At 41.0% G+C, this 24177-nt stretch overlaps 1 protein-coding gene across 4 annotated transcripts in view; it reads left to right on the forward strand.

The window, feature by feature from the left end:
- The window catches only part of ANO3 (anoctamin 3), a 244823-nt gene extending 221350 nt beyond the window's left edge, over nt 1-23473 (forward strand). For all 4 annotated transcript variants that reach the window (XM_080983017.1, XM_080983018.1, XM_080983019.1 and 1 more), the window contains 13 exons: nt 1985-2067; nt 2662-2802; nt 3118-3282; nt 5836-5872; nt 7482-7593; nt 10081-10138; nt 11862-11959; nt 12430-12575; nt 13410-13562; nt 14203-14350; nt 18167-18247; nt 19296-19401; nt 19869-23473. In XM_080983017.1, the coding sequence (XP_080839143.1) occupies nt 1985-2067; nt 2662-2802; nt 3118-3282; nt 5836-5872; nt 7482-7593; nt 10081-10138; nt 11862-11959; nt 12430-12575; nt 13410-13562; nt 14203-14350; nt 18167-18247; nt 19296-19401; nt 19869-20051 (1511 nt within the window). In that variant the 3' untranslated portion in view covers nt 20052-23473. The remainder of the gene's footprint in view (nt 1-1984; nt 2068-2661; nt 2803-3117; nt 3283-5835; nt 5873-7481; nt 7594-10080; nt 10139-11861; nt 11960-12429; nt 12576-13409; nt 13563-14202; nt 14351-18166; nt 18248-19295; nt 19402-19868) is intronic.
- Nucleotides 23474-24177: the final 704 nt, after the last annotated feature.

Genomic DNA, 24177 nt, shown 5'->3' on the forward strand with positions numbered 1-24177 from the left:
GTTGCAATGAGTGCAGGGACTTCCATGGGCACAGCCTTTTCCAAGATCAAGACCTTCATTTCTTAAAATGGAATGTTGTTCACTACAAACGGTAACATTGTGGAGGTCTCACTGTGCAACTTAATGGAATTGTCTCCTATTTCCTCCCTGGCTGGTAGACCTAGACTCCTGACAGGAAGCATAATTCAGGTCTACCTGTTATATTTAATGGACAGTAGATCACAGAGCATTGTCCTAGAGTGGAGATCACAGCTGCCGCACGCATCCTCTGGTCCTGTTCTTGCCATGCTGCCCAGAGCTAAGCTATGGATTTCTTAACATTACATACCTCAGGCAAACCATGAGTGGTAAATCAAGAAAAAACCTAGGTTGCAGCTTAGCAACAAACCATGAGCCTCGGTTGGGACATCATGCTAAGCCAAACCATAGCTTAGTCCTGTTTAGTGCAATAGCCACAGAACCAGGGGAGTGCCCATTGCCTGCTATCTTCACTCCAGGAAACCGCATGGTTCATGCTAGGCCATGATTTGGCTGAGTGTTAGATGTGAGCTGGGTCTTTCTGTCGCCTAATCCTTGCAAAGTTAGGGAATGTATTCTGGGTCTGTACCCAAGAGATTCTGTAGGGTGGAGTAAGGGGTTGGATTGGAGAAAAGCTCATAGATGTAGCTTCATGCCTGATTAGGTTTCATTTTGTCCTAAAACTTGACAAATGACAGCCAAATCATGTGTGTGTGTGTGTGTGAGAGAGAGAGAGAGAGAGAGAGAGAGAGAGAGGAAGAGAGGGAGAGAGGGAGAGCGAGAGAGCACCAGTCTGGATATTTCTCATCTAGGTGTAAGAATTACACATTAGGGAAGCAATGGGGAATCTCAGGCCTGGAAGCAAAATGCTGTCCTTCAGAGCTTTCTGTCTAACCCTGGCTAATCCCTCCAAGTCACAGGCCTTACTGTCCCTGCTTCCCATCCATAGCAGCCAACTCCTAGGGTCCAAGGTCCTGTCACCCCCTGAAATAAAATATTTGAGGAGATGGGAGCTCCATTCAAATAGTGTGTGCATGCAGCATCTTGTGATCAATTATGTAAGGCGGGGCTTACTAGGGGGCATCAAATATTGTATTCAAGTTTATTCAAGTTTTATTCAAGTTCCCATCCAAGCATCCCCCCCCCCAACTGAAATGCGTTTTAATGCTTCATGCTTGTCTGAATGGAGAATAGTAAAGGTGTGGGTGTGTGGAAACTAGCCTGCTGTACAAAAGTAAAATTCACATGGTCGCTTTGCTCATTTTTGCCTCTGGCCTCACACATCGCTGGCATTCGACCCTCAGAAAGTTGCCCAGAAAGAAATGTGGCCCTCAGGGTGAAGTCATTTCCCTGCATTAGGGTATTCAGTGGTACCTCGGGTTAAGAACTTAATTCGTTCCGGAGGTCCGTTCTTAACCTGAAACTGTTCTTAACCTGAGGTACCACTTTAGCTAATGGGGCCTCCCGCTGCCGCTGTACTACCACCTCACAATTTCTGTTCTCATCCTGAAGCAAAGTTCTTAACCCTAGGTACTATTTCTAGGTTAGCAGAGTCTGTAACCTGAAGCGTCTGTAATCCGAGGCACCACTGTAATTGGGTGTTACCCATTAAACTAATTTTTTCAATGCCATTGGGGTTCTTTGGAACTACTGAATTTCTAAACTAAAAAAAATGAGTTAGTTTTGCAGAAGCTTTTGAATTTCTGGAGCGCAGAAGGTTTCCATTTTTAGAAAATGATACCCAGCACTAATTGGCTAGAAAGAGAAGATTCACTCTCCTTCATAGTTTTCAGCCGCAGCAGAAAGAGGAGCTAGAGGACCAGTGAAACTGGACAAATCACAGTGCTATAGTTGGTGTCCTAGTCAGCTTAATCACACTGCACTTTAAAGGCAATTCAATGAGCAACTCATTGAGCTCAGTGGTCATTTGATTTTAATGTTATCATGTAATTCATGGCTTTCACAGCTACAGTGTTCTTAGAGTTTTGGAAGAGGCGAAGGGCTGTGCTAACCTATGACTGGGATCTTATAGACTGGGAAGATGAAGAGGTAAGATTCATAAAAAGTACGTTACAACAGCAGTTTTGATGTTTTCATTCAGGGTGCCTGGGTTTTAGAAGTTTTGCATGTGCTGTTAGTATATTGCGTGAGTGCTGAGTTTGCCTTGATTTCACCTGCCTATGCACATACACCCAAATATGTGTGGGCACAATCTGGGCACTCCATTTGCAGGGTACCAGATCTTACGTACAGTATCTGGTATGGATTTGAGTGACGTGCAGCTTTTCATGTGTGGAGGTCAGGGATGTGGCTGCTGATATAGGGCCCAGCGATCCCCAACAAATAAATATCTAAAAGGGACGTAATGTGTGAAAACAGAATTTTAAAATAGGACTACGAATAAGACACTCAGCTGGCACTGATATCACATTGCTTGTCAAATAGCAGTTTTAAAGATATCTATCTTCAGGGTTTTCCCAGAGCAGCTTAGTGTTAGAATTCCATAATGCCTTATGAAGTGATATATAAAGTATGTGGAGCATATCAACGTGAAGGGAAGTATTAAAAATTTTCATCATTGTGCCATATGTATACATGCCAACCACTTCAGGCATGAACTGAAATAAATGTTTGTAATTGCAGGAAGAGCTTCGCCCCCAATTTGAAGCAAAATATTCTCAAGTGGAACGAGTGAATCCTATAACAGGGAAGCCTGAACCTTTTCAACCCTTCCCTGATAAACTTAGTCGACTGATGGTGTCTGTGTCAGGAATATTCTTCATGGTAAAGTCACTAAAAATTATTGGACATTTTGTATAGGAATTACGGGCTATTTTCTATCAGCCTAAATTGTTTATAGTTCTTCTCAGATTCAGAGGTAATTCATTATATAGTAAAGTAAAATAAGGAAATGCGGGTCATTGTCTGCAATTTAATCCCAGGACTAAACAATTATTTTAACTGAAAAATAAACAAGCAACTTGGTCTTGAAAGAAATGTGATGATTTCATAGTATTTACAAGCCTGTAATTCTGTGGAATCTTTTCCCAGTCAATGCCTATTTTTGGTATAAATATTTTTAATTTTATCTGTTTGCAGATTTCGTTAGTCCTCACCGCAGTGTTTGCAGTTGTAGTCTATCGCCTTGTGGCTATGGAGCAGTTTGCCTCTTTCCAGTGGTATTTCATTAAAAAGTATTGGCAGTTTGCGACATCAGGCACAGGAGTCTGCATCAACTTTATGATCATCATGTCTCTTAATGTTGTAAGTTCCCAATCTTTATTCATAAGTGAAGGATCGTCTGAGTATATACAAAATGAATTAAAATGTAGAATTGGTATACCATTTGTTCCTTGTGTAGGGCAGCAGCTGGGGGGGGCAGAGAGTGGTGGGATAGCATTGCTTCCTTCGCTTCCCTGTTGGTAACTGAGGGGAGGGGGGCCTAGGTTATGGGAAGGTTGGTGTGGTACAGGTGCAGTGGTAGAGTCAATCCAACACTCACCATGCCACACTTGTCTGACTTCTCTGCTCCCTTGACCCTCTCCCTTCCGGTAACCAGCAGCAACCTCTGCTTGGGGAAGTCAGTTAACAACACTGCCCCCAACTAGCTCTAACCCTCTGGCCATTACTGGGCAGCACCTTCAATTAAACAACCCAATCTAATAAAAACTAACTTCAATTTAAGCAATTCTAGTTTGTAAGCTAAAATTGTAAACAAGCGGTCCAGTTTGCCAGTTTCTGGGACACCTTAATTTTGTTTCCACTGCAACTCTGAAAACTAATTATAGTATGAACTTGGCTTTGGCCTTATAACCAATCACTAACAACATTAGCAAATATAATTAGATATGAAGCTTTTCCTTACGCAGGCTGCCTCCAGATAAAGTGTATATTGAGCAAAGCATATTTCCCTTAATTTTGATATTACTTTCCCTAATGTATTTTGTGTGCTGTTTTCACTCATATATGCACTTTATGAACACTACGCTTTAGTGTATCCATTTTTGTACAAATTACTTGGCTTTGAGACTTGCATTGCAAAATTTGAGGTTTTGTATTTCTGTTGGCATATTAGGTTATTTGCCTTTAAATGTTAACTGAGTCAATTTTCTCCTCCATCCCTGTTCAGTGCTGAGGCAAACTGATTAGACTTTAGGCTTCCAAGTATCTGATTCTGAGGTGTTCTCTTCAAAACGCCCTTCTGGCAAATGCCTGCCATGACAATATTTCTCAGTATCATTGCAGAAGAACTAAGGAGATGAGGATCATACTGAGAAACAGGCTTTTGAAACATTATTCTAACCATTATTCATGTTGTTTGAAGTTCTATATCAGGATCAAGGCAAGTATAGGCATGTTAGCAAAGAAAGAAAGTCAAAGCTCTTACAAATATGGAGACACTCCAGGAAATAAATATTCGATTTAAATCTGGCCGTGCCCTAAGGCAAATGCTCGTGTAAGAGCAATGGGTGTGGATATACCTTTCATGACTATATACGTCCCTGAGCTGACGCATATAAAACTAGAAATTCTAGCCTAGGAACTTAGTGACTTTGTTTGGATAAGCGTGACACACACAGTACTTTAATTAAATATTCAACACCCTAATAATATATTTGATACTACTTAACAGAATATCTGGCTAGAACACACTGATTTTGAGGAGAATAGTTGTAATCATCGTAGCCTGATCTAGCTAAAGTTTACTATTTAACACCCCAATAATATTTCTGATTTTATTTAACAGAATATCAGGCTGGGACACATGGATTTTGAGCACGACAATACTAAACACAATGTCTTCAATGCATTTAAAGTTAGCCATGATTTTATCCTGTGAAAATCTTAGAGAACTAAGTTGCTTCTTCTGTTTTATTTGGCAAGTTTCTGATGAAGGAGCTCCAGAGCAGACAAAAAAAGTTATTTCAAAGAACTAGAAACAATCACCCACAAGCACATCACATATACATATACATTTACATTTATTTAATGGAAAACGTGTTTGACAGTGTAATTCAATACAAGTCTACATGAATGTTAGTTCCACTGAGTTCAGTGAAGTTTACTATCAAGTAAGTAGGCACAATACTGAAGCTGAATGTACTATGTAGCTAGACTTGTATATTGTATTTTAAGCATCTTCATAAATAGCACTCAAAGTGCAGATTCATTTTAACTCTATCTCCAGAGGTGAGTTTGTTACATTAGCGCTCTGCACTGGATGCAACTGAGTCCTGAACTGAATCAGGCTGGTTTGGGGAGAATCTGGTTGTTGGCTGAGCTGGGTTAAGATAGCCCTAGCTCAAGACAGGACTGGTAAAAGGCCCAGATCCAGGGCTGTCAGAGGGGTAGAGCATAGGAAGCAGGGGCAGGCTTGAGTGGGAAGGGGGGGGGGCTACAAAAAGGGGAGACCTACCAGGCAGCTGTGTGTTCCTGCAAGAAGGTAGGGGTGGGTAGATGAATACCTTTCCTGCCTGACTTCTTCATCCCAGCAGGCCCCTCCTTTTCCTGTTCCCTGAAGCAACACCACACAAGAGGGTTTGATCTTGTTAAGTGTTGGTTGCTGCTCTTTCATGAGTGGCTCCCCTGCATGCAGGGAAGCTGCCCACAAAAGAATTTGTCAGATTCACATCAATTGATTTCACAGTAAAAGTGAATTAGTTAGTTTCCCATTAAAAATGCAACCAAAATTAAATCTCTCCCCCCACCGCTTAGTATGCATCTGTGCATGCACACACACCTGTGGTATATTTTTCTCGAAGTCTTTCCAGAACTCATTGCTAGAACACTTTTATTCTCTTCTTATTTCTTTTCCAGGTATATGAAAAAGTTGCCTATCTCTTAACAGATTTAGGTGAGTGATTTGCACTGATGAATGTTTCCATACTTGTGTTAGTATCTGATAAAGTGTCTAATGACACAGATAATGTAACGTATGCAATTACAAGCTATCGATATCTGGTGTGCCTGAAAGACAACGAATCTGGTGAAAGGAAAAACATCTCCTGAACCAATAATTGCAAGAGATTATTTAAATTCAGAGGCCTTCTAAGATGATTATGGTGAATCATACCTAAATTTTGCCAATAACACATATGAAAGGTTGCCAATACATTGTCTATGTGACTTTATGCTAGGAAGAAATATGAGTTTATGGCTTGTATCCAATTGTATTCCTCTGCTGATAGAAGGTTCCTTAATGGAGTGGACACTTTCATGAGAAGAAAGGGGATGAGAGGTTATCTGTATTGATTTTTCCCTTTGCTCTGCAGACCCAAAATCTGCTTCAAATGGTTGCAGAACCCTTGGGGCCAGTATAGGAGGTGACCCAGAGGGGCTGCAGGAAAAAGGAGAAACTTGTTACAATTACTCTCCCTCCCACCCCCCGTTTCCACTCATGGAAGCCTTCACTGGATCAAGAAGCCTCCGATCAATGGAGGGATACCATTTAGATACAACTCTAGATCTTTTATATGGTTATTGTTTGTTTCTTGAAAGGAAAAAGTGCAGGTCAGCTCAGTTGGGGTGCTGATAAGCTTTTCAAGTGTGTTGACAGCAATGCTAATGATCACTTGGTGCACCTCAGCTTCTTAAGATGATTATGATGATTATTTGGAAGAATGAGGATTGCAACATTTGGGCCTTTTTAATTTAGGGTGGGAGGAGAAGGCAAGTAGGGATTGACATGACAAAAGTGTATAAAATTTTGTGATGTGTGAAGAGGCCCATTTTGAAAATGGGGTGTTGATTTTTGGGTTGATTTGGGGGGGGGTGTGAGAGAGAAACTGCTAATACATTTTTGGAAGGGGGTTATGGTTAGTTTACTTCATAGGATGAGTGTTGGGTGGTTTTCGTTTCCTTTGTCATTTTTTACACTTTAAACAGACCATTCAGTGTAGTAGCAACGCTCTCTTGCTGTAGCTTTCTTCCAGTGCCAGCTTCCCATGAAACAACAGCAACAACATTTCAATGAAAAGAACTTGGTACATAAAGGCTGCATATATTGCATCTGTCTAAAGGGACTTTAAAATATTATTTGCAAAACAGCAGCACACAATCCCAGCCTAGCCATGATCTCAACAAAAATTGCCCTCGATACAGCAATTATCATTAGTTTAAAAAAAGAAAACTCCAATTAGTAGCAATAGTAAGTAGCCAGTGTTATTAGTTGGCTGTATTGGAACCACCACGCTCATAGCAAATACACTGAGGAAAGGGATGGTTAATGTTTAATCTCATGACTTTTTTGTAATATTTTAATATAAACATTTATCTTGTTCAGAGCAAATGTAAATAGTTGGTTTTTTTACAACTAAAAATAATCTTTAAACAGTGCATTTCAAATATAGTGTCACAGACAGCTTTATGTGTATATGGCAATCTAGATCTTACCTGCTAAAAGTTAGAAATGTTTATTTCCAGACTAATGTATATTGTGAATTTTGTTGCATTTTTTTTAATAGAACACCCTAGAACTGACTCAGAATGGGAAAATAGTTTTGCCTTGAAAATGTTCCTCTTCCAGTTTGTCAACTTAAACAGCTCCATTTTCTACATTGCCTTTTTCCTTGGAAGGTACGTATATCTGAAATGAGTTGAGAAGACTTCCGGGGTGGCGCCATCGGTAATGGCGGACTCCCTCTGAACTGGAGGGACCAGCTCCGCATGAAACGGGTCTTTTCCGCTACGGCGAAGCGGGGACCCTTCTGGAAATCACAGGCGGATGAAGCCTGTGACCGTGGGACTCGGCGGGCACCCTTAGCGCCCCCCAACCCGCAAAGGAACCCACTAACGGGCTCCGAAGCGAAGAGGGGGAAGTGGCGCGGTGCTGTGAGTCAATTGCTTTTTCTGTGGAGCGAAGCCACATAGCCGTTGCCGGAGAGCGCTGCCTTTTTCCTGGGACAATTTGGCATCTAAAATAACCACCCGTGAGTACTGGAACATTGAACATTTGGACTTTAAATAAGAACTGGCGAAATAGAAAGGAATTTGGACTTAAAAATTTACCTTAATTTGGTACTGAAACGGTAAGGTCTAAACAGGAAGTCAGCCTTCCGTTTCCTTGTAGCCAGAATAAAGCAAAGACAACATAAACTAGAGCTTTAAAAATCACTTTCAAAGGATTGGTTTTCATCATTTAAAATCGCTGAACCCCCCTTCGGCAGCAGGAGAAGAAGGGGGATCTTTTTTGGGCTGTTTAAACCTGCAGAAGTGAGTTTAAAGCAAAGTAATTTTCCACCGTCCTGATCCTGGAGTGGGGTGTCAGAATTGACATTTGAAGCTCATTGACTAGAAACAAATGTCTTTGACAGATAGTTAAAAGAAGAGAAACATAGTGATTCCATTGTTTCCTTTCGCATTTTAAAAAGAACAAATATGGACAAAATACCTTAAAAAAGAAACTTTGTTGCTATTGTTTTTAAAAGAAAGAACGATCAGAAGATTTCCCCCTAGAGGGGGACTGTGAAATTGTAACTAATTCCTGGGATCTTGCAGCTGCCACAGATTACAACCGTGGGAAAGGATTTGTGACCTTGCAGGACAATGTCTTCAGAAGCACTGTTGGGTGCTCTCTGCAAAATAAATGCCCTATTGGATCAGTTAAGCCAGAAGACGGATTTGATGACTAATGCGGCCAGAACCTTTGAACAGGTAGTGGGAAATTATATGGAGCCCACCCAGGAGCTAAAACAGGAGTGTGCCATGACAGAACAGCTGAGAGAAGAGGATGCTGCTGAATCTTGGGCGCCAGAGACGGAGGGAGCTGCGGCCCAGCAGGAACATAAATTTTTGGATTTGACAAATGAACTTGGAAAAAACCAGACTTGGAAAGATAAAGTTTGGTTTGGTTGGGAAATGGGGGGTTGGATAGACCCCCCTATACAGGGAGATTTGGACTTTTCGAGTCTGGCAATGGGCCGTCAGATGTTTGGAGCTGTGGGGGCTCTCAATTTTGGAGGGAATCTGAAACATGTTTTTAAATACCACATGGAGTCTAGTCTGGACTATGGAAAAGGGGCTGATTTGTTGAAAAGGGTCAAAAATATTACCAAGCTGGAGTTCCCACGAATGAAAGGAAAATATGAAGAAGAGCTGCGGAAGGGACATGGAAGAGACTTGAGGGCCTCGGATATAAGATTACCAGGTTAATGTGCTAGATTAATAGGATAAAAAGGACTGACAAAACCCGGGACCAGGAGGAAGGGACGCTGGATGAAGATTGGATTGTTTATTTCTTCTTTTTTATTATTATCATTAGGATTGTTCTATAAAATTGATGAATGCTAGAAAAATGTTGAAATGTTGTAAAAAAAAAAATGAAATGAGTTGAGAAAAGCATGTAAGAAACTCCCAGAACAAAATAACATTATATTTTAAAATCTATTGTTAATAGATGTTATTTCTGATTTAAAGTGCATCCCAGTTTTTAAGGAGTGCTTCACCAATCACTTACATGGAGGGGAAAGGTGTATGTATTGTAAACCAATATGTGTGAGGAGTTTACACATGTGTATTCCAATAGTTTCGGGAAATGGGGATGAACTAATTCAAATAATTTTGGTTTATCAGGAAAAGAGTGCTTAGGTGTGTTTACTGAAGTGGAAGCTTCCCCCTCCATTTTTATCTGGAGGGAAGCTGCCAGTTGTGGAGGTGGCATCTGCTGGAGCAGAGTTCCATTTATAATTTCCCCTCAAAATGCGCTTCTACCACAATGAGGCAACATTCACACTATACATTCAGTGCACTTTGGAGAGTCATGGCCTCCCCCCTCAAAATTCTAGGAGCTGAGATTTGTTTGAAGTGCCGAGAGTTGTTAGGAGATCCTGTTTCCCTACAGAAAGTTGCAGTTCCCAGAGTGATGTATCAATAGGTTCACAATTAGTACTAAAAAGGAGATACACTTTTCCTTTTCCAACATGCATCAAAACATAAAGTGAGATAAGTAATAAGGATTTACTTTGGTTTAGCTTTAAGTTTAATTTATCTCGGTAAAAATGTGTGAGAGTCAAATATTTTCATTCTTTCTGAATTCAGCTGACAAACCGAAATATCATTTTACAGGTTTGCTGGACGTCCTGGAAAGTATAACAAACTTTTTAACAGATGGAGACTGGAAGAAGTAAGGATAAATTTTACTTGTACCAATGTAAAATCACTGTCTGTCTGTTTGTCTGTCTGTCTGTCTCTCTCTCTCTCTGTGTGTGTGTGTATATACACACACACACACACACACACACATATAAATATGCATACACATGTGCGCGCGCGCGCACACACACACACACACACACACACACATTCCTTTGCTCATGGACCAAATTACTGTTGTCTGAAATGGTCAACCTCTTATTCTCTTTCTTTTTGAAAGCATTTAAAATATTTTTATATGATATAAAAACAAATGGTCTTTTGAAAATTTTCCTTTAAAATAGTTGTGAATTTTCGGGAATTAAAGTATGTTCTGGAATAGCTTAAACACCAAACTTTCTTTGTAAGTGTGTGTGTGCTTTAGGGTACTAGCTTCATCACTGCACTGCTGCACAGCACTGCACTGCACATCACATAGCTGCACTGGCTCCCGGTGGAGTATAGGATCAGGTTTAAGGTGCTGGTTTTAACCTTCAAAGCCCTATATGGCCTAGGACCCTCGTACCTACGGGGCCGCCTCTCCTGGTATGTCCCACAGAGGAACTTACGGTCTTCAAATAAAAACATCTTGAAGGTCCCAGACCACAGAGAGGTTAGGCTGGCCTCAACCAGAGCCAGGGCTTTTTCAGTTGTAGCTCCGATCTGGTGGAACGCTCTGTCACAAGAGACTAGGGCCCTGCAGGACTTGACATCTTTCCGCAGGGCCTGCAAGACAGAGCTGTTCCACCAGGCCTTTGGCCAGGGCACAGCCTGACTCCCTCCTTTGGCAATCCTCACAGAACTTCTAGCCCAATGGTTGCCATTAATTTGATTGGTATTAATTTTATAATGAAATGATTTTAGAATGTTTTATTGTTTTACTGCTGTTAGCTGCTCTGAGCGCGGCTTTGGCTGGGGAGGGCAGGATATAAATAAAATTTATTATTATTATTATTATCAGGTCAACCAAAATGTTACAGAAGCATGTGCAATGTGCAATCTTTCAAGTTATCCAGAACTACTACTTCTAACCTGCTTGTTCAACAGTAGATTAGATAATAATTTTTAACTTTTGACAGTAGATTAGATAATAATTTAATCACCCTCACCAAACTTGACTTCCAAACAGTATAGAACAGTTGATCGTGGGGGTGTCCCAGGTCGATCGTGGTGTGATGTACAACCAAAATAAAAGGGGGGGGGGGAGTCAACAACTTTGGTCAACCCTCCCCTAAAAATGCTCAACAACTCCTGGCAATGACAGTGGATAGATCACACTGGTCTTTTCATACTGTGAGTAGATTGCAGTCTCTTGGGAGTTGGACGTGCCTGGTATAGAACAACAGTATGTTTTAATTAACCCAAAATCCTTACCCAGTCAAGTGGATCCACAGCAGCTGCCTCCTGGCAGCAGCATCGCTGTCACTCGCCAAGAGGAGGAAAGCAAGGTGGCAGCAAGGTCAAGACCATGCAGACACAATAATGGAGCCAATTTGGTGCTCCCACTAGTGCATACACACAGACCCAACCTCTTCACCACCTTGCCTCTCCATCTACTGGTAAGCAGCAGCAACACTACTGCCTGGAGGCTGTTGCAGTAGCTCTGCACCACTGAGCAAGCAACAAATGTCTGCCAATTTGTTGCAATTGTATCTTGCCTTTTTTCCTCTATCTTCTTTCTTAATGTTTCTGCATTCTTATGTATCTGCTTTCAGTGTCATCCCAGTGGCTGTTTGATAGACCTCTGCCTGCAGATGGGTGTCATCATGGTTTTAAAACAGATGTGGAACAACTTCATGGAACTTGGCTATCCGTAAGTATGAACAGAGGCATCATATCATATGCTGACTTGATTATTGTATCTGCTGGCAAAGGGAATGTCCTCCCCTGCATGGCTAACCCTTGGAGGTGCATAAAGAGAAGCCGTCTCTACGGAACTCTGTTTCCTAAAGACTGGAGAGTTTGAGACTAAAAATTAATACTAGATGCAGGACATGGCAATCAGTTGTAATATTTAAAGGGTTTTGGGATAAAATTTAGCCGTACTTTATCTGCAGAAACATTAAAAGTGTTGTAATCTGGTTTGGGGGGAGGAATTCTCAACAAGTCATCAGGCATTGATAGGACTGTCTCTTCTCTTAGGATTTCCTTCTCTTAGGAGACAAATGTCCACAAGGAATGAGAGAAACTAAGAGAGCAGTGATGAGTTAAGCCATCAGTTGAATGATTAAATTGTTACTGTGAGTGCTACCATAGATTCTATGCTCTGACTATCTAATACAGGTTACTGCAAAATTGGTGGGCACGACGCAAGATCAAGAAAGGAGGGCAGTTACTGGAGCATAAAATTTCTCTACCTCAGTGGGAAAAAGATTGGAATCTACAGCCCATGAATCTCCACGGTCTGATGGATGAGTACTTAGAGATGGGTGAGTGTTCTTATGAAGTTGCCCTTTTTCATTAAAAAACAAACAAACTGGTAGATTCTTGGCTGTGAGTCTGGTAAGACCTGCTCCCTGCCTTGCAGGCCTTTTCCCACCTGGCCTGGAAAGGTGGGACCCTGACTGACTCCAGCTACAAAGGTGAGTCTGTTGAATAGACTATTAGGCTGGAGTATTATTTAGGTTTTTTAAAATTGTGGATAGAGTTGTTGCTGGTTTTTATATTAATTATCTTTTTTGTATTTTTTTTGCTTAATTTGGTTGTGTACTTTTCATATTTTATTTATTTTTTATGACTACTTTTGTTACGTTTCTAATTATTTGATTTTTGTGTGTGCTGTAAGCTACCTTGAGCATGGTTTGAACTATGGAAAGGCGGCATACAAATAAAATTATGTATGTATGTAATTTGATGAATGTCATACAAATTCCATCTTTTCTTAGACATGGATCCCCCTTTTCTTTTCTTTTCTTTTCGACCATCACTTCGAGGTTTTTATTAAAGTTTTTCACAATACAATAAAATAGCTGCTATTAACAATACAAATAGAATAAGAGTCCTCTCTTAAAAGTAATTCTTAGCCCTTACCACCAACAGAAGATAGTAGCTCCTCCCAGCTCTCACCTGGGATCTTCCCTTTCTTCTAGCCTCTCACCTTGGGACACGGACATTTTCCTGACTCTCACCATCAATCATCTACCACCCCCATGAGTATACAATCTCTGAACCTTAATAAAGGCCCGAGTCATAGGACTCCAAAGAAAACAGAAGGGTAACCAAGAGTGGTTCTCCCTTTTTGATCCTGTGTACTTTCTTTCCAGTTCTACAGTTCGGCTTCACCACAATCTTTGTTGCTGCTTTTCCCCTGGCACCTCTCCTGGCCTTGCTCAACAATATCATAGAAATCCGGCTTGATGCATATAAATTTGTCACTCAGTGGAGGCGACCGATGCCTGCAAGAGCAACTGATATAGGTGAGACAAAGTGCAGTCACTGTAGCAACTTCTTTTTATCATTTAGTCTGCAAGTTTTGTTTTTGGTTTACAAATACTAACCAACATGAGAGAGAAATCCCAAGCCCTGGCTTGGAAACAGTGAAGCCGAACTGAATAGCAGGTCTCCTACCACATCCAGTTCCTCGCTGCTTGCACTACCCAGGGCAGAGGGCAGCAGTGGTCATTTTTCACTCTCTTGTTTTCTGCTGTATCAGCTCCAAGCGCAGGTCAAAGTGTTGCTGTGTGTGATCCACCAGTTCCCAAATGAAAATAGATGGCACCAGAAGTAATCTGATATGGTCCTAGCCTTTTGGAAGGGCAATGGTGTTGTTTTCGTACCTGCAGTGTAATAATTATAAATGAGTCTCAAATGAGGCATCACATACTGTGGCTGTGGATGATAAATTTGCAAACTGTATCTAAAAATGGAAGCTGTTTGTTTTCTAGACTCAGTTCGAATGAAGGGCAAGCTGTGCAGGGCAATTGAGAAAGTGCAGATTTAATTCTATTTTAGAACAAAGGCTTCTTTGAGCATGGACTGGAAAAAAAGTATTAAATAATCTGCTTTCTCATGTTTGCTTGTTTTGTGTTTAGCCTCATGATAATTATCCTCTCCTAGGGATCTGGTATGGAATCCTTGAAGGAATTGGAGTCCTAGCCGTCATCACCAACGCTTTTGTTATTGCCATTACATCTGACTATATCCCACGCTTTGTTTACGCATACAAGTATGGTCCCTGTGTCGATCAAGGATACAGACAAGAAAAGTAATTATGCCTTTTCTGTATTTTTCGCTGATGGACTCACTTTTGTATTTTGACAAAAGTTTGCATTTTCCCTTTTGTATATTTTGTTCTTTATTTTGCACGTTTTATTATGGTTACAGTGGGCCAGAATGGATTGCATCAGAGGCCAAGCTAGAGCACTTGAACTGTGTGTGTTCAGTTTTAGTCACATGTTGGAAGTGAATGAGACAGCTGGAAAATTTCAATTGCTTAATATGCCCCCAAATAGTGAAAGACCTAGAAAACATTGTGCTAGAAACAAAAAAATAATATTGCAAGACTACATCCCCTCCAGGCAATTACAACAGAAAGAGGGATGTTAACAGAAATATAGGGATGCTCCTGAATGTTGTCAGCTGCATCCCTGTGCCATAGTTCTCTCCACCTCAATTAGGGATGGAGGAGAAATTTGTACCAGTTTCACTATGGTCTAAACCACAGAGCCTAGGACTTACCAATCAGAAGGTTGGCGGTTCGAATCCCTGCGACGGGGTGGGCTCTCGTTGCTTGGTCCCTGCTCCTGCCAACCTAGCAGTTCGAAAGCACATCAAAGTGCAAGTAGATAAATAGGTAGCGCTCCGGCGGGAAGGTAAACAGCATTTGTGTGCGTTGCTCTGGTTTGCCAGAAGCGGCTTGGTCATGCTAGCCACATGACCCAGAAGCTGTCTGCGGACAAACGCCGGCTCCCTCGGCCAGTAAAGCGAGATGAGCGCCACAACCCCGGAGTCATCCACGACTGGACTTAACTGTCAGGGGTCCCTTTACCTTTATGTAATTCACACCTCCTGAAACAATACGCAAAGCGAAGCACACATATCCATCAAAATGCACACATCTCTGAATTTTGTGATACGGTTGTCCAACAACAACAAAAAGGTACAGTCATACATATATTAGAGAATGTGTTCATAATGTGTATATTCACAAAAAGAAAAGAAAATACATTATATTAGGTAAAACTGCATGCAAAAATGTGTATATTAGAATACATATGCACAAAAAAGTTTTCACAAGGATTTTAAAAAAACAACCAAGGAACTGAAACTGGTGTGGCAAAAAGAGAATCTCAGCAAAACTGGCAGATTTGCCTCTAATTCCAGTTGATCTCATATCCTGATGTACAGAACGCAGCTTACCCAGTGGTGATCCCAGCTTCCCAATAGTGGCATCACTGTCACTTGCTAGGAATGGCAAGGCTGCAGTGAGGTTGGGACTATGAGTCCTAGAAGACCTGCTCCCTGCATTGCAGGCCTTTTTCCACCTGGCCTGGGTAGGGAGAGCCCTGACTGACTCCAGCTACAAAAGCTGAGGCTGCTGAGCAGACACTTGCTCTGCGGTCTTGTTGAGGGCGAGGTTGTTGCTGTTATTGATATTAATTTCTGTATCCTTATTTTAGAACTTACTATGATTAAATGTAGAAATGGTTCAAATTGGTTGTGTGCTTTTTGATGTGTTTCATTTATTGTTTATGACTATTTTTGTTCTATCATATAAATTTGTTTCATGCTGTAAGCTGCCTTGAGCATAATTTAACTATGTAAAGGCAGCATACAAATAAAATGATGAATAGATATATGTTTGATTATTATAATAATAATTTATTATTTATACCCCGCCCATCTGGCGTGGCTTCCAGCAGGATATTAAAAACACAGTAAAAGATCAAACATTAAAAACTTCCCTAAGCAGGGCTGCCTTCAGATGTCTTCTAAAAGTCAGATAGTTGTTTATTTCTTTGACATCTGGTGGGAGGGCATTCCACAGGGCAGGCGCCACTACTGAGAAGGGGGAATTGGCAGGCAGTGCACTGGATACAACACATAAAGAGGGATGTGGTGTTCTTCAACAATGGAACTTTATTTCTTATGAAATATTTCCAAAGCCTGGGCTTGTTTTTGTATCAGGATTTATCTTCTAGGATGTGGAAAGCTTACGCCAGGGAATGAATTTTGAGAATTACCATAAGAACTAAGCCATTTGTGGTCTCTAACCTAGTCTAATGATGTACTCTCATCACATAAACATTTAATCAGTATTTTTGGCCGGTTGGTGTCAGGGGTCACCTGTTTCACACAAGGCTTTGGTAGGGTGTTGCATATACAACAGCACTATTATTTAAAGTATACATTGCTGTCGACAATATGAAATAATGGTTAAGCTAATTTTTGATGTTACCAATTGACAGTGTGTGTTTTTATTCCTTGGCTTTACAGTTACACATTTAATAGGTGGGTATGAGGGAAAATACTGCTTAACACAGAGAGTTTAATCTTCTTCTTTTTTCTAATCTGCTCCATCATTCATAGCTCTTTCTTGGCTCTAACTCTTTTCACAGCCAGTATCCTGCCTTCCATACAATGCCCCCAGATTTTGTAGCCCAATAAGAAAACAAAAAAGATAAGCTTTGGGCCTAAGTGTCAACTTCCTCATCAAATGATACCATTTAAATGCATTGATGCAGTCCCTGTATTGTATTGGCTCATTAATGAATGAAAATGTTTATTTATACTATGTTGATCTGCCCTCATACAATCAATGTTCTTCCGCCTAACAAAGGAAAGCCATAATTTCACTCAGGGAAAGGCAGAAAAAACCAACCACGTGCCAATCAGATTGAAAGGGGGGGAAATTCCTTTCTGGCCCTGTCAACCAATGACCCAAAATTGGTCAGTGAAGGCTCTAACCCAGGAGTCAGCAAAAATTTTCAGCAGGGCACCAGTCCACTGCCCCTCAGACCTTGTGGGGGGGCCAGACTATATTTTGGGGAAATAAATGAACGAATTCCTATGCCCCACAAATTACCCTGAGATGCATTTTAAATAAAAGGACACATTCTATTCATGTAAAAACACACTGATTCCCAGACCATCTGGGGGCCGGATTTAGAAGGCGATTGGGCCGGATCTGGGCCCTGGGCCTTAGTTTGCCTATCCATGCCGAGGGTGGGCAGACAGAAAGCTCTAAAAGCAAAATGGCTGTGAGCTCCAGGGGAAGCAGCCTTATATAGGCTTCCCCTCCCCTCTTCAGCAGGGCTCATGGGACAGCTTTTTCCCAGTGGCCTATCAAACAGAGATGATACTGGGCAAAGCCTTGCCCAGTCTTTTGCTGCAATCTATGGGCCACAGCACCATTGGGAAAAGGCAACCCGTGCTTATTGGGCACAGAACGGGGCTTACTGCAGTGTTCAACATTTCTCTTATGTTGGGAGTTTCAGCATCTAAGGCTGCACATGTGTGCACATACCAAATATCTTTTTGACATATTGGGAGATTCATTTATCCTCCCCCTACCTACCCCCATCCAGGCAGTGGCATCCATTATTTCATTATTTTGATTGCACGCATACAGCCCAATGTTGCATGTGAGGACCTCTGAAACTGGGCCAGTTTAACAGCATTAGTTGCACACCTGCTACAGTTACTGCATTGCCATTTGGTATCATTAGTCAGTCTGAGAAGGGAACCTGGCTGCATTCAGCACCTCTGATTCTGGTTGGCCACTGCACAGTGTGGAAATGTTACTTAAGCACAGTTTTGACCTCTTAGACGAAGAGTTGAACAAAGCATAAACCTCATCTTACATATTCAAGATTTTATGGGTCTCTTGCAGCATAAATCCCAATAATATTTGGGCACCATCATCCTTTGAAAATATGATAGGCATGGCATTTGAATCATAGGCACACATTGATAATGGCAAGGAATGTGAATGAGACTTGCTTTGCATGCATAAGCACAACAGAACCATGATGAGCTCATTTCTCATTGGAAACTATTTCCCGGGCTTTCTTTTTTCCAGATGTTTGAGAGGATACGTCAACAGCAGCTTATCAATATTTGATCTGAGCGAGCTTGGCATGGGATATTCAGGATATTGTAGGTATGTATTATGTCACTTGCTTAATTTCAGTGGAAACACCAAAGAAGCTTAACCAAAAAGTCTTGAATATCCTTTTAAACTGCTTTGATGAATACAGTCAATAGAGTTCAGCTGAGGGGGAGATGTTGAAATTTCTCAGCAAATTCACCAATCCACCACATCACTATTTATATTTATATACAGTCAAACCTCGGGATAAATATGCTTCAGGTTGAGTGCTTTCAGGTTGCGCTCCGAGGCGACCTGGAAGTAACAGAGTGCGTTACTTCTGGGTTTCGCCGCTCGCGCATGTGCAGACAGTCAAAATGACGTCACATGCATGCACAGAAGCGGTGAAACGCAACCCAAGCATGTGCAGATGCGCTGTCGCGTATTACGTTCTGTTCGGGATGAGAACAGGGCTCCGGAACGGATCCGGTTCACATCCCGAGGTACCACAGTACATGGTTAAATCACGTTGCTGTGTTTGCTTTAAAACATTTATATCCCGCCTTCTAAGACTCACACCTACTTTGATAAAAAAATCAAAACCCAACAGGGCAAAGGGGTGGGGAAATGCTAGAAGGTCAGTGGAAAAGAGCACACTTTTTGCACTTCAGAAGGGTTGCAGAAAAGAAATGTTCAAAATCTCATTGGGTGGTTATTCCATAGCCTTGAGGGGATTGCAGTGCTGCCTTCTCTTCATATCATGTGGGCCTCAAACATAGCCCATGAATAGTACAGGATCATATTTACTGTCAGAAGTGTGGATATACCAGACCACAAACTGTACTTCATTTTTGCCTTGCGCATAATTCACTAATATTGCCTTTAATATCTTGTTTTCTAGACATTCTAATTCATAGAAGGCATTTATTTATTTTGCAACTTTGATCATAAATAGGCGCATCTCTTACCCATCCTTCACACTGTTTTGGTGGGTTTCCATATATAGCTGCTTCTGTCTTCTGCCAAAACACCACTGAAATGGGGAGCTCAGGCTGTCTGCATGGTTACAAGTACTTCCAGTTTTACCAAATGGCTTTCATCTCCTTTATTTCCATCACAGGTACAGAGATTACAGAGCGCCTCCGTGGAGTTCAACACCCTATGAGTTCACCTTGCAGTTCTGGCATGTTCTTGCTGCTCGACTGGCTTTCATTATAGTGTTTGAGGTTAGTTATATAGTTATGTACAAAGCTAAAATTTACATCCATTGCTCTGCCCACATTTGCCTCCAGCCCCACAAACTGTTGGAATATGGCTCCCAGAGGATTATCCAGAAGACATTTGTTTGGAAGAGTTTCCCATTCCCTGGTGTAAATGAAACACACATTCATAACCCTCTAACTGCTGGCATTATGTTCACATAGGGAGGATTGGAGGAGCTGTTTTAAGCCATGTAATTTTGGGATAAAGGAAAAGGGGTTCTTCACCACTGGTACAATATGTATTCTATCTTCCCCTTTCAGCCCCCTGCCACAAGGAGACAGTAGATCACTGATATATGCTAATATTAATAATCAAGGATAAGTAACTAGTCAGTGCATTGCTTCCCAAATATACTGCAGCGATCCAAGCAAGACAGATCAGTGTAAGCATTTTAAATCTCTCTCTATCTATATATTCTTTCTCTTTTCAGCACCTTGTTTTTGGAATAAAATCTTTCATTGCCTACCTAATCCCAGACATGCCCAAAGACTTGTGTGACAGAATGAGAAGGGAGAAATACTTAGTTCAGGAAATGATGTATGAGGCTGAACTGGAGCATTTGCAGAGAGAGCGGAAAAAGAATGGCAAGCAGTATCACCACGAATGGCCTTAGTTAATACGGAAGGAGAGTCACATCGTCAGGACTGAAAACTCCCAGGGCGAGCTGAAGAAGATGGGAAGATTTGGGAACGAGGCAAAGGAATCCATCTGCATGTATATCCTGCTGTTGAGAAAGAATATTATCAAGCTTTTCTGTGAACGAGGCAGTGGGTGGGTGGGGATTGTGTTACCAACAGTCAAGACAAACAGCTACTTCCCCTTAACGGTTCGTGGTAAAGACTGGATGCTGTCTCAGCTGCAGCTATGAAAGGAGGTAGATTCACCAAGCAGCAGTAGAATGAGCTACAACAAGTCCGTGAGAGTCTTGCACAGCAGCATACTGGAAAAGAAATGTCTGTTACTTGTAAAACTTTCATAATAAGGGCATGATTTTTTAAAAACAACAACAACGTGTTTATTCACTCCTTCTACAGCTTTCAATTGCTCAAATGAATTTGTATTGCCTATGATATAAAAAAAAAACCAAGCAAGATTAATTGTTGCCTTTGTGGCCATAATTTGATGCTATAACAGTCCTTGAGGCTTCCCGTTCTGTCAGGTTTGTCCTCGTCTCTTGCTGAGATTGTGGATGTGGCTCTGCCCTTTAAAAGGGATATCAGCCTGTTCAATATGTACTATGCAGTTTGATGTTTGCACATCACCTCTTGTCCATTTGTCTTTATAAATCAGTGGAGGGTGGGGAATCAAAACAGCTTCGCCATTAGAAAGCCTTAAGGCTGGGATCTGGAGATGCTCTCCAGCCAGGAGGAAATTGGTTTCTGCATGCGGCGCAACTTGTTTATCTCATACCAGAATCTTACATCAGGAAAATTACATAGCACCCAGAGAACCTTGGCCGAATGCAGAAGCCTGTTTCATATAGCTAACTGTGCACATAGCTCAGGTCCTGTGCGCCTGTGCAGAGGCCTGCACAAGTGGTATACTTTCGCTCTCGATCTGCTCGCAGGCATTTGGATGCCGGCTTATACACCCTTGCACTGTTCTTGATGCAGCACTTTCTCGGGACGCAATGCGACTTTTTCAGTGGTTACTGATAGTAAATGTGCAGATTAAGGTCATCTCATATCTCTGAAGTGAAGAGTCCTATCCATGCTCTAATGTGGCATGCAAAAGTATAACTGTATGGATATAATCTTCTTGTCGAGCTACCTGGATTTTATATAGTTCACCAGCCACGTCAACTTGAAATCTCATGGCATTGCAAACAAGAAGCCAGTTTTATTACCTGCCTTATGCGAGCTCCTGCTTATGTGGAATATAAAATATAACATCATGGCTTGCTTGTTCAAAGTTAAAAGAAAGAGGACCCCCCCTCCCAATTTCCCCCTTATAAAATTGAAGTGTGGAAAGAGTCAAAAGGGTAGTATTGAAGTATCCTCCAGTTTTATGCCTTCTTAAATTTTTGTTTGAAAACAGTACATGCCCTTGCAGGGACCTGCACTTTTGATTCTCACATGCCTACAGCTGAGAGCAATATCATTAGATGGCTTTGAAGTCATGATTTCGTCTAACGATGCTTTACTAATTATCATTTATATTACCTACTACTTCAAAATGTGGAAGAAATGAAGCACTAAACTCAAACAAGTGTGCAGGATTCACTTGTACATGGGGACCAAAATGTTCCTGGGTTTTCCTTTTGTAAAAATTTCAGGTGTAGAATTCTTTCTTATTTATATCAACCAAAGTAAATTAACAGCTCCACGCCCCCCCCAAACTTTCAAAGAGTCACTTCATTATAATCAAGCACAGCAATGATATCATATATATATATATATATATAAATATTTGCATGAGTCTTAGGATGACTTCTGTAGTTTAGGGGGAAAAACACCAGATTGTAGAAATGACCTTATTATACCGGGGACATGCATCACATTCCATCATTTGGAACCATAAGTGATCTGATTATGATACATTATTCTAACCCTGTGGGATTTTTCTTACTATATTTCTGTCATATAATTAATGTTTTTATATGATGACAATCTTGTTTATAGTATCACAATGCCCTTTTTATATATTGATACCCAAATTCAGGGGTTGTTGTGCAGATAGAAACTCTAATGCACCCCAACCCCCACCTCACGGGCTTTCTATACATTTCAATAGAGGGAGAAGCACTGCACATGTAAACATTGGTGCTGAAGACCTCTGTTGAAGTGCCTGGAAAAGCCTGCCAGCACACAAACACTATGGGTGCATCAGAGTACACAAAGATCTCTGGATTAGGGGCACAAATGGCAAAGTGCACACTTTATTTGTGTGCTGTAAAACATGTTACCTTTGTTTTGCTACTGTTAAGTTTTGCTGTTATGTTTTACCTAACTGCTGGTTGCCTTGGCTGGATCCAAGCTTTAAAACCAATATGGTTTGCCAAGTAGTCAACTAAACTATGATTCTGCTTGGCTTTTCTTCTGTCTATCCCACTTTGATCGATACACAGATACATTCCGATTGGTCATGTAAGAGGGTAATGCTATACATATCTACTCAGAAGTAAGTCCCACTAACTACAGCAGGATTTACTCCTAGATCTGAAATCCTGAGCCCACATTTGTAGAGATTAGTTGCCATCTGACTCAGATGAGTTTACTGCTGAGTAGATATGCTTAGGATTGCATCAGCAAATGACGGAAAAACAACGGCAGCATCGCAATCTGCTGAACTATAAAACTAGTTTCAATGCAAAGTTCACAATCAAAGTTCTAGGCCACAATACTGAAATCACTTGTTCCTAGCTAGTTACACTGAACAGCTGAAAAGTCTAGTGGCCTCAGTTTTGTAGCCTTTGATTCTTGTTGTATTTTCCCCACACATACTTGGAAAGCACATTGAAAATGCTCACTTGTACCCTTTTGTATTTGTTCAAAAAACATGCATTAACAGTGTCTAACAATTTGCTGATCTATAGCCATTTGCTTTAGCTGAGAGAAATGCTCTGCTTGATTTGGTTTACTGTGGTTGCATTGAATGCAAATTATCTTACAAAGATATATGGCACACTCTGTTCTCAGGAAATATGTATTACATGAATGCTGGTTAAATATCTTTCTCTTTCCACTTTTCTTTTTGTATTTCTAAATACTTGTCTTTCCAAACAAATTACCAGTATTAGTGGTATGTGCATGCAAGTTGAATTTGTGAAATCTCCCAAGCTGCAGAGCTTCAGAACTAGCATCCATGCAAACAAACTGCTTTAGATCATTGTTGATCTAGTCTACAATAACTTTGGTCTATGCATGTTCTTTCAGGGCAGACTGCATGAGCAGCTACAGTCTGGCTTTCAAAATACTACAGTTAGTTACTAGTCCAGAATGTCTTAACTATTACCAACTCAAATCGGTGTCTTGATGCAATCAGAAGGAACCCTTGTTCCAGAAATAAATATTTGTTTACGATTTGCTATTCTTATATTTCATTCTCCTTCATTTTGCATTTGCGTATAAATTTTGAAGTGGGGGAGGCAGTGGGGGACTGGTGGGGATTTATAAAAAGAAACCCTTCATTGCAAAACCTCTTCTTGCATCTGCCTTTTGAGAGGACTGAAAGTGAAAGAATCAAAACGTGTATATAGAAAAGCCTTATATATCTAGTTGGGGCTCTAACTGGCACCTAGCCTTGTCTAAGAGGGCACATAGCTCAAAAGAGGACGTACTTCGATTTTAGAAAGCCCCAGGTTTAATATCTGACACATCAAATTAAGCAAATCTTAGGCGGCAGAAACTGGAAGGACCTGTATCTGAAATTCTGCAGAGCTGCCATTAATCAAAGTAGACAGCACTGGGCCAGCTAGATAGATCAATAGTATAATGCAGTCCACAGTTGCTTCATGTGTTTATAAATCTAAAGCACTGGAGATGGATTGGCACGTTACAATGTAATATTTGTCAATCGCAAGATCATTTAATGTTGGATTTGAGTCTTGAGTGGCTTTTTCAGGTGCCCACCTTTTGTATACTGGGCCCTAATTATTATGCATATTTCCCCTATCTCTGCCCCTTACATTGTATGGAAAAGCTTTAATAATATCAGAAGATAAATGGAAGCATTCATTCACCAAGAACACAGTAATGCCTGTCCTCTTTGTTTGAAAGGCAGTTGTGTACCTCTGGAGC

This window comes from Podarcis pityusensis (genome assembly GCF_964106645.2).
Source record: "Podarcis pityusensis genome assembly, chromosome: 1".
Taxonomy (NCBI): domain Eukaryota; kingdom Metazoa; phylum Chordata; class Lepidosauria; order Squamata; family Lacertidae; genus Podarcis; species Podarcis pityusensis.